The 11433-nt window shown below is 52.8% G+C and overlaps 1 protein-coding gene across 1 annotated transcript in view; it reads right to left on the reverse strand.

The window, feature by feature from the left end:
* Positions 1-49: 49 nt before the first annotated feature.
* mmrn2a (multimerin 2a) overlaps positions 50-11433 on the reverse strand; it is a 25777-nt gene continuing 14393 nt past the window's right edge. Inside the window, exons 5-8 of the mRNA XM_084460903.1 lie at positions 10225-10563; positions 5028-5545; positions 3032-4553; positions 50-2690 (exon numbers count right to left, since the gene is read on the reverse strand). Coding sequence (XP_084317029.1) covers positions 2287-2690; positions 3032-4553; positions 5028-5545; positions 10225-10563 — 2783 coding nt within the window. The 3' untranslated portion in view covers positions 50-2286. The remainder of the gene's footprint in view (positions 2691-3031; positions 4554-5027; positions 5546-10224; positions 10564-11433) is intronic.

Genomic DNA, 11433 nt, shown 5'->3' on the forward strand with positions numbered 1-11433 from the left:
TCCCTCAGACCACACCCAGCACTGTATATACTGTCCCTGTGTCCCTCAGACCACACCCAGCACTGTATATACTGTCCCTGTGTCCCTCAGACCACGCCCAGCACTGTATATACTGTCCCTGTGTCCCTCAGACCACACCCAGCACTGTATATACTGTCCCTGTGTCCCTCAGACCACACCCAGCACTGTATATACTGTCCCTGTGTCCCTAGGGAGCTCAGACCACGCCCAGCACTGTATATACTGTCCCCGTGTCTATAGGGAGCTCAGACCACACCCAGCAGGTCCCGACTGGCCTTCAGAGCGTTGTCATCATGGAGGCGCTCCAGGCCCTGTGTCATAACCCACACTTGAAGTGTACGGGGGTCATGGGGTCAAGCGTTCATATGATTGAGGCGTCTTCCAGAATGACGGCTGGTTGAGTTCAGTATTGGCATACGTAGCTAGATGGTTGAGTTCAGTTATCTCCATCTTCCATGCCAAACTGTCACGGTGTGCTTAGCCAATCAACTCATGATCCAGGGCCGCCATCCTTGACAAGCTAAACCAAGGGCAGAGTTGTGCCGTAATCTTCACAGAATTCCACATCAGCTCAATAGATGCAATGTTTTATTAACTTAAAGTACAAAACATAGAGCTTACAGAAGCGTTATGCTAAATTACATAGTGGTTTAAAACAAAAGGAACTGTGATGAACCTAACTTTGTTGGTGGAGCTTCCTCAGGTGTGTGTGATGGAATGACAGTGAAACCTGGGCTGCGTTCAAATTCACCGAACGTTTCCGAACGTTAGCGAAGTATTTTCCGTTTGCTTTGTGTTCGCCGCAAACGTTTTTGCTAACAGAAGCTAACAGTCTGGAGAGGTAGTTCGCCAGTAACGGAACGAAAATCACAATGGACCCAGGCTTGTAGCCTATAACGGTATTTTGGAACATTGTTGTGTTTGTGCGAACTATTTGAAACGTTCATTAACGTTCAAATGTGACCGTTTGGAGAAAACATGTTTGCGACGAACGTTCGCCTGTTAGCTGAGTTTGAACGCAGCCCTGTTCTACACCAAAGGATAGTTCACCTCACTACACTCAAACAGGGGACGTCAATATAAAAATATATACAAATGTGCACATTGAGCGATGCTGGTTGAGAAGTGTGAAGATGGAACGAGCTGGTGTCGTCGTCTGTACAGCCCCTTACAATGAAGGTGTGAAAGCGAGAGGATGAGGGTCTCTGGCTTGTGCTCCCCTAGTCTGTCCACCCCTCTTACACACCTAGACCTGGTCTAGTCCTTCCCTGGTCTGTGGTCTCCTCTTAGACATCTATCCTCTGTTAATGTATTTCCTCTTGTCCATCGAGACTCTGTTGACCTGTCCTCTCCTAGTGTCCATAGGAAATGCCTCCATGTTACCTTAAAGATTTTGGGCAGAGTAGTGCTTATGGTTTTTGCGCATGTCTGCTAAGACTGGCTAGAGTGTGGGATGTTCTCTGTGAATTTAAGCTAACAGTACATTACGGTCGATATTTAAATTACTACACCCAAGCAGTAACTATTGTTTTCCTCTCTTTGTAATATGCAAGATTTAAAAAAAAAAACATATAGGAAAATGGCTAATATGTAAATCTTACATGTGTTTTATACAGCATCTGGTTAACGGGGTGCTTGATGAGTTTACCGAGGAATCTGTATACAGCCTGTCCAATGTATCCATTTTTAAGTAAATAACCTTATTTTAGTACACAATTCCATGGTGTGGTCTCTGTTATTTAAATGTGTTCAGTGTTGAGGTGTTTCTAATGGGGGCGAGTTTCTTTACCTGTAGGGGGCGCCATTCTCTTACTGCTGATTCAGGTCGTCCATTTAGCTAATGTTGCCATGATAAATTAATTTACGTGCATCTCCTGATTAATGACTGCATATAAAGACCAGAATGCCTTTTCACCCTCAATTCACATGCAGATGGACGTGAGTTGGTCTGGTTAAAGTTGAAACATGATGTGTGTGCTGGATGGTATATGATGCTTTATCTTATGAAACCACAATACTTTTCTCTAGTTTCAAAGAATCATTGTGCAGAGAATATGATATATATCATAGACTATAACTTCCACGACTGTTGCATACTTGCATTGTAAAGTTTAAAGTAGTATTTGACAGACATGCGTTCCTTCAGTCCTGCATATTCATCCCTACTCCCACCAACGCACGGGGTTGAAACTCGTTGGCATAGCAGCTCTGTTTCATGTGTCCTCAGTTCATGGTTTGTTCTCTGGATCTCCAGAGAAGAGTCCATCAGGTGTTCCTCTGGAGCAGTAGCCCAGCGATGAGGCTCTGTCCCGGGTGCTCCGTCACCAGCGTCCCCTGGAGCACCTCCAGGTAGATGATCTCACTCTCCTCCAGCCGGATGAGGCCCACGTGGGTCACGGGGCTCGACCCCGCAGCCTCGTCCTCGTAGCGGAGCGCGTAGAGGCCGGACTCCCTCCGCAGCCCGGCCGACGCGGGCCCGGGTTCGAAGTCCAGCGTCAGGACAAAGAGGTAGACCCCCGTCGCCGGTGCCCTGAAGGACCCAGTGGTGGTCGAGCGCGCCTGACCGCTCTTCGGCGCCGTGGACTCAAACAACACCAGGTTCTGTTCACTCACTCGACCGAAGGATTCAACCAAGAACAGGAGAACGCCGTCCTGATGCTCGGCTTGTGCTGCGAAGACAACGGAGAGAACCATGTTTAACTAATCATCCATACTGCACACAAAGTCTCTATCCATTAGTATTTTTAATCTAAATTAAACTAAATGAATGCTTTGAGCTGTTTGAACCGAAACCCCGGTGATTTCAGTTTTGTACCACTAGGGGGCAGTCTTGTTTTGTGAAAACACTACTCGGACCCAGTTTGCTCAGAAATGTTTACAGACCAGAATTATCATTAAAGATGAATTAATTATCATTAATATGAAGGCCAGGGAAACACTGTGAATATGTAGCTTAGGATAAATTAAAAATACATTTGTTGTTGTCTCATTGTTTCCTGCTTGTTCTTACCTGACGTGTCCCTCCTGTTCTTCATGTTGACTCCGCCTCCCTCCCTCCTCCTCTGTCTCTTCACCTCCTTCTTCCGGAGCAGTGCCCACAGCTGCTCCAGGTCCAGGGTGCTGTCCGAGCGCTCCAGCCCCTCCGGGTTACTGAAGATGTTCTTGAAGACCCTCAGGTGATCCTCCAGGCCTCTCCTCAGCCAGGCCACCTCAGCCTGCAGTTCGTCCTCCTCGCCACCAGGGGGCGCCGCTCTGCTGCCGCTGGTACATTTCGCCGGGCAAGGCCTCTGCTCCAGTCTCCTCACCTGGAGCCCCAGCTCCTCCACGCTGTTCCGGAGGCCCCACAGGCCGGCGTCCGCGTAGCCCGGCCCGTCCTCGGCGTCCCCGTCCCGCTCGCCGCTCCTCCTCCGCAGGCCGCGGGAGGCCGCCGCCCAGTCCGCCAGCACGGACGGCTCGTCCGCCGCCGGGCTCTCCTCCTCGGGGCGGGGACGGGAAGCGGCCTCCTCCAGCAGGGCGGCGATGCTGAGGTTCTGCCCGCCGATCTGCTCCTGCAGGCGGCGGATCGTCCGCTGGAGCGCAGGGATGGAGTGCGCCCGCTGCTCCTCCTCGGGCCAGTCCAGGAAGTCCAGCACCTCCTCGCCCAGCAGCGTCTCCAGCACGTCGGTGTGGCGCAGCGCGTCCTTCAGCAGCGAGTTGAACGAGCTGGCCAGATGTCGCATCTGCGTCTCCAACCTGGCGTCCGCCTCCTTCTGGCCGCCCGGCGCCCCGGCCAGCAACTGTGACACGTTGTGGTGCAGCGTCCTCGTGCGCTCCTGCTCGAACGCCAGCGACTCCCTCACCTGCAGGAGGCCCTGGTGCAGATCCTCCAGAGAGGGACCCCAGCCGGGCGCCTCGCCCCAGTTGTCCGGCCCGCCGTCCGAGCTCGCGTCCAGCGCCAGGCGGTTGTCGTTGGCCATCTCCGTCACGTTGGCCAGGCCCCGCTCCAGCCCGGCGACGGCCAGCTCCAGCGCCCCGCACTCGCAGTCGCCGGCGGCGCTCACGTTCTTGTAGTACACCGGGTAGAGGTAGTCCACGTCGGTCTCCAGCTCCTTCAGCTGCCCCTGGAGCGCCGTCACGTTGTCCGTCACCTCCGTCACGCGCTGCTCCACCGTCACCCTGGCCGCCTCCACCTCCAGCCCTGTCTCCATGAAGAGGATCTGGCTGTCGCGCCGCGCCTGGCCCAGGTCTTCCCCGAGTCCGCGGAAACCCCGTCGCAGGTCCTGGATGTCCCCCTGGGTCAGCTCCACGTCCTCCGCCAGGGCGCCTACCTTCGCCATGTTGTTGACCACCTTGTCGTCCAGGCGGGCGATGGCCTCCCATACGGCGGGGTCCGTCAGAGATGGTTGGGGCTGGGGTTGAGGCTGGGGCGAGGGCTGGGGCGGAGGCGGGGTGGAGGCCGGCCTGTTGTCCCCAAGGCTGGGTACGTGTCTCTGGAGGCCCTCCTGCGCCAGCCTCATGTCTGACAGCGAGTTGTTCATGGCCTGGAGGTTGACCTGGTGACCAGATAAGACTTTAGAACCTCCAATTATGATTTTTCTTAAAGGTCAGCATGCAGGTTTATACAAAATGTGCATTCGCCCATCTTCCTAAAATTAACCGCAGATCTAACATAATTGGTTAGGGGAAGCCATGTGACTGTTACTACAACTATTACACTAATGTATGAAATCAGTGATGTATCAATGTAATGGAGGAAGTAAGGTGACTTTTAATTTTTTTTTTAAGATATTTTTTAGGGCTTTTCAGCTTTAATGTTATAGGACAGTGTAGAGAGACAGGAAATGTGGGAGCGAGAGAGAGGGGAGGACATGCAGCACAGGACCCGAGCCGGGAATCGAACCCTGGTCCGCCGCGCCTTATATGGTGCCTTCATATGGTGCGCGCCTTACCTGGTGCGCTACATTTTAAGGGTAATTAAGCGTGACCTGTTACTGTGTAAATACGCTACTAAACTAAAGTTCGCTCACCTGCAACATTTTGTGGTTGCGCTTCAGCTTGACGTCTATGTCGGCCTTGAAGCTGGTGAGGTTGTACTGCAGCGTGACCTGCTGGGAGTGGAGCTGGTCCATCATGGTGGCCTGGTGGGAGTGGATCTGGTGCTCCATGGTGGCCTGGTGGGACTGGAGCCGGTGCTCTATGGTGACCTGCTGGGAGTGGATCTGGTCTTCCATGGTGGCCTGGTGGCCGTCCAGCTGCCTGCGCAAGTCCTCTATGTGCTGTAAGGCCTCTTCCAGTTTGGCCTCCAAGGTCTCGGGGGCCCCAGCGGCCGTCAGCGCCCCGCCCCCGACCCCGCCCCCGTCCGCCTCCCCCCGGGGTCTCCGGAGCTGCTGGGCCACGTCTCTGGAGAGGCCGGCCACCTCCCGGGCCAGGTGCTCCAGGCTGCGGTTGAAGCCCTCCAGGACAGGCCGGAGGTGACCCATGACCAGCGCCAGCAGCAGGGGAGAGGGCGTGTCCTGGTAGGGCGCCGCGGCGTCCCGGACCGCGCCTGGGAGGGCACAAAACCAGGAAGTGGAGAATGTGTTGTGCGTCTAAGATGTGAATGCAGAACACAGCGTCGGATCCAGTGTTTCTGGCATTCTGATCACGGAGCATTTGATGCCAAGTACAGTTCTGGTATTAATTTTCAAGAATACTCATGAGACCCTTTCTCTCTCTCTCTCTCACACAGAACCCAAACCATGGGCTGGGTTTCAACAACATGTTCTCAAAGTCAAAAGCCAAGTTGCCAAAAATAGGAACAACAACAGGGTCAAATGTTTGGAGCCCTATACTGTATTTATGTACCGTTTTCATGACTGGACGTCTTTGTTTACGTGAGAGACCAGTGATGAGGGGAGATGAATCCCCCCCCCCCCCCCCCCCCACACAGACGGGCCTAATGGACATAATTCCCTTTAGAGTGGCCAGATATAAGCCTCAGGCATTCCCACATCCTCCCTAGTGTGTGTGTGTGTGTGTGTGTGATATATATGTGTGGCATGTGCTCTACATGTGTTTTAGCATGTGTGTTTACATGCGTGCGTGTGCAAGTGTTCCTAAGCGCATGGCCTTCTGGGAGGGGGTGTTCTGGGTCCTAGCCTGTTTGCTGTGGACTGTCACTCATATCTGGATGGAGTCCAGACACGCCCCCCCCCAATGCAATCTCTGCTAGTGCTCCGCAGTGTGATGCATGTGATCCAAAGGCCTTTCATCATTCAAGGTCTTGTTTTCATAATGACTTTGGGAAAGACCCGCAGTTCAGTCAGGGAGCGAAAAAAACTCCACTTCCCGCATGCTGCGCCCCGGAAAGGTCAGAGGTCGGCTAGAGTGAGGTCATCCAGAACGAGGGAAGTATCAGGACGCCCCCTGCTACCGCCGGAGTTTGGCGGAGCCAGACAGATCTGCGGGGTTTTACGAGCTCACTAACCTGACACGCCAGATGGTTTGCTTGGCTTAATAGGCCTGGTTTGCTTTGCGTAACCATCTGGGAACTCTCCATTGGAAAGTGTTTGAAAAGGGCAGGCACTTTCAAAACTACTTGGCAGGTGATAAACCTAAACCGCTCCTCACTATCCTCACCCAGCGCAGCTGTTCGGGTGTTCATTTCACATTGCTCAGAACCAACGCCGATTGGCGAGATCCAACTCCAAATGTTCTCTATGCAGAGGATCCAGACTGATTTGTGAGTAACAACAAGCTTGTGATGGTCTCATGAGGCTACAAACTCAGGCGTCGTTAGTCTTTCGAGCCGTTCTAAAGTCACGTTTGAGTAGTTTGCAGACTTCCGTTCTTTTTCCTGCTGCAGCCCTCAAACGCATCCCTCAAATCTGATCAGGTCTTTTTCCCACCACTTTTTTGCTGTTGTTGCTGGCCTCAATCTTTTGATACGATTCACAAACGCTCCCCCAAAAGCAGATTCCTCCGGATCCAGAGTTCAGACACACACAATCCTCAAGACGTTGGACTGGCCAAGCATGTCAACACACAGAGGCTAGTTCCACACGGAGGCTAGTTCAACACAGAGGCTAGTTCAACACAGGGAGGCTAGTTCAACACAGAGAGGCTAGTTCAACACAGAGGCTAGTTCAACACAGGGAGGCTAGTTCAACACAGTGAGGCCAGTTCAACACAGTGAGGCTAGTTCAACACAGGGAGGCTAGTTCAACACAGAGGCTAGTTCAACACAGGGAGGCTAGTTCAACACAGTGAGGCTAGTTTCACACAGGGAGGCTAGTTCAACACAGAGAGGCTAGTTCAACACAGGGAGGCTAGTTCAACACACGGAGGCTAGTTCAACACAGGGAGGCTAGTTCAACATGGAGGATAGTTCAACACAGGGAGGCTAGTTCAACACAGGGAGGCTAGTTCAACACAGAGAGGCTAGTTCAACACAGGGAGGCTAGTTCAACACAGAGAGGCTAGTTCAACACAGGGAGGCTAGTTCCACACAGAGAGGCTAGTTCAACACAGGGAGGCTAGTTCAACACAGAGAGGCTAGTTCAACACAGGGAGGCTAGTTCCACACAGAGAGGCTAGTTCAACACAGAGGCTAGCTCAACACAGAGGCTAGTTCAACACAGGGAGGCTAGTTCAACACAGTGAGGCTAGTTCAACACAGGGAGGCTATTTCAACACAGGGAGGCTAGTTCAACACAGGGAGGCTAGTTCAACACAGGGAGGCTAGTTCAACACAGGGAGGCTAGTTCCACACAGGGAGGCTAGTTCAACACAGAGGCTAGTTCAACACAGGGAGGCTAGTTCAACACAGGGAGGCTAGTTCAACACAGAGAGGCTAGTTCAACACAGGGAGGCTAGTTCAACACAGAGAGGCTAGTTCAACACAGTGAGGCTAGTTCAACACAGGGAGGCTAGTTCAACACACAGAGGCTAGTTCAACACAGGGAGGCTAGTTCAACACAGGGAGGCTAGTTCAACACACAGAGGCTAGTTCAACACAGAGAGGCTAGTTCCACACAGGGAGGCTAGTTCAACACAGGGAGGCTAGTTCAACACAGGGAGGCTAGTTCAACACACGGAGGCTAGTTCAACACAGGGAGGCCAGTTCAACACAGGGAGGCTAGTTCAACACACAGAGGCTAGTTCAACACAGTGAGGCTAGTTCAACACAGGGAGGCTAGTTCAACATGGAGGCTAGTTCCACACAGGGAGGCTAGTTCAACACAGGGAGGCTAGTTCAACACAGGGAGGCTAGTTCAACACAGAGAGGCTAGTTCAACACAGGGAGGCTAGTTCAACATGGAGGATAGTTCAACACAGGGAGGCTAGTTCAACACAGGGAGGCTAGTTCAACACAGGGAGGCTAGTTCAACACACGGAGGCTAGTTCAACACAGGGAGGCCAGTTCAACACAGGGAGGCTAGTTCAACACACAGAGGCTAGTTCAACACAGTGAGGCTAGTTCAACACAGGGAGGCTAGTTCAACATGGAGGCTAGTTCCACACAGGGAGGCTAGTTCCACACAGGGAGGCTAGTTCCACACACGGAGGCTAGTTCAACACAGGGAGGCTAGTTCAACACAGGGAGGCTAGTTCAACACAGGGAGGCTAGTTCAACACAGAGAGGCTAGTTCAACACAGGGAGGCTAGTTCAACATGGAGGATAGTTCAACACATGGAGGCTAGTTCAACACAGAGGCTAGTTCAACACAGGGAGGCTAGTTCAACACAGGGAGGCTAGTTCAACACAGGGAGGCTAGTTCAACACAGGGAGGCTAGTTCAACACAGGGAGGCTAGTTACACACAGTGAGGCTAGTTCAACACAGGGAGGCTAGTTCAACACAGGGAGGCTAGTTCCACACAGGGAGGCTAGTTCAACACACGGAGGCCATTTCCAGGGGGGAACACTGTTAGTCTTTTCCAAACAAGGACAGTACTATGTCATCAGAAGTAACGCTACACGCCGTGTGCCTCTAACATGAGACCACACACTATAATAGGCCTTCAATGTCACCGTCCCACAGTGAATGACATCATCTGCAAACACAATGTATGTTGTTTTTTATTTCTTTCCAGAAGAAAGAGAGGATTTCCTGGGCAGGAAGTGGCTGTGTGTTGGTGGGGGTGGGGGGGGGGTGTGTGTTGGGGGGGGGGGGGGGCGTGTACCGGAGGTGTCACAGAGGAGCAACGGAGGAGTGTGTGTTCCCTTCTCACCCCCCAGCGTACTGATAGCATGCTGCTCTAAAGACATGTCCACTCCCACGTAGGATGTGAATGAGACGGGCAGTTTGGATACGAAGCCACATGGCGGACAGGAGCTGAGGCCAGATTCTGGCTCTGTGTCTGCTAGAGAGTGACTGTACGTGACTGACTCGTCTTATTTCCTCTTTTAATCTCATTCAGTCTGTGACCGGACTGACTCATGAGCACATTAGGTCTGCCCAGGCCGTAGAGATGTTTCATTTAAATCTTCTTTGAAGACTCATCTGTTCTCCCAGGCCTTAAACTCAGGTTGAGCTGGACACCCGATGGCCCCTGTATTGTACTGTATTTTATATTGATTATTGTGTACGGTGTCTGGTGTATTGTAGTGTTCTGTTGCGTGCTGCGTGTTTTGTTGAAGCTGTATAGCACTTTGGTCAACCTGGGTTGTTTTAAATGTGCTTTATAGATCAAATGTGAGCTGAGTTGAGTGAGTGACTTGTGATACTATAGAACTGGTGGATGCTCTCCCTCAACCACAGGTATGGTTGTAGTCATGGGCTGCGTTCCCAATCGCATACTACCCTACTATATAGTATGCCAAAACAGGATGTAGTATGTCCCAATACATAGTATGCCACATGCAGTATGGCAAAAATACCAGGATGTCCTTCTACATCCGGTCGTATTTTGCAGTATGCAAGCCAGCAGGCTTTTCTGGCTATTCTGACCCACAATCCTGTGCGCAGCGGAAATGTGTGTCACATGTGCGAGTCGTGACAGCTGTAGACGAATGTTGCGTTATGGTCAGCGACGGATGTGGGCAAATCTCAAGGCCGCAATGTTATGACAAGGTAGTATGTCCCAATTGGATGCCTACTGCTTGCAAAGTACGTACTTTCTAAGGGCAGCTGTAGTAGGTACTGGTAGTAAGAAGTAGAAGTATGCGATTCGGAACGCAGCCACGGTGTCTATAAGCTAGGCTGTAGAAGGGATGTAGTATTGGTTCAGGTGTTCAAGCTCACCTATGGCGGGGTCAGCTGGGTCTACTGGGTCTGCGTTGCCATGGTGAGGGTCATACTCTTGGCCGGGGTAAGGGGCGGAGCCTGCGGCCTCGGCGTGCGTGCTGTTGTCACGGTGGCTCTCGTGAGCCTGAGTGCCGTACTGCGGACCGCCGGGCGCCAGGAAGTCGTTCTGCTTCAGATCCTCATCCCTGGACGGGTCCGGGTCCTCATCCCTGGACAGATCCAGGTCCTCATCCCTGGACGGGTCAGGGTCCTCATCCCTGGACAGTCCCGGATCCTCATCCCTGGACAGTCCCGGGTCCTCATCCCTGGACAGGTGGTGGAGTCTGGACTGAGCCCCTAGCCACACACACACACACACACACACACACACACACACACACACAGACAAGAAAGTAATTTGAGCTGTTTTAACTGTGCCCCTGTCATCTTGTCCAATTACAAATGTTCCTGAACTTGCAAACAATATGGAGTCATGGTTGAGTCTCTGTCTATCCCTCTTTACTTCAGAGTGTGTGTGAGAGAGAGAGAGAGAGAGAGAGAGAGAGAGAAAGTTCCTGATGAATGTGTGTAATACAATGTCTATTGGATTCCAGTGGTGTTGAAGAGTGAATTACGTGGGACCTTTACGGTTTGGGAAGCGCGCTCAATAAGGGGCGTGGCGGGCGTGGCGGTGAGGGCGCAGGGGCGTGGCGGTGAGGGGGCGGGGCGTGGCGGTGAGGGGGCGTGGTGGTGAGGGCGTGGCGGTGAGGGCGGGGGCGGGAATTCTACCTCTTTGTTTTGTCCTCTTTGTTATTGTGGCTCTGAAGGCCGGGGGGTATTTTTAGGACCATGGTCCGTGGGTTGGGCCTGTTTTTTAGTCATTTCCCCCCGGGTGAGTCACTGTGTTCGGGTCGTTGATTGGGTGGCCCGGGAGCGACCTTGGATGATAACCCCGGACCCCGACCCTCGGACGACGCCCTGAGAACGTTTCACACGCCCTTCCCTCCCTCTCAGGGGAGGGGGCTACCTTCCCCCGGCCGGGGTAGAAACGTTCACATGACCCCTCGCTCTGCGTGGACGCCCACGCTGCCACGGTCTGCTGGGGTAGAGGGCAGCATGGGGCTCATTCACCGGCTCAGAGAGGGCTGGATAGAGGGCTACAGGGTAACAGAGGGTTGGGTAGGTGAGGGTTGGGTAGGTGAATACAGAGTAACAGACAGGGTTGGG

Source organism: Borostomias antarcticus (assembly GCF_949987555.1).
Source record: "Borostomias antarcticus genome assembly, chromosome: 34".
Classification (NCBI taxonomy): domain Eukaryota; kingdom Metazoa; phylum Chordata; class Actinopteri; order Stomiiformes; family Stomiidae; genus Borostomias; species Borostomias antarcticus.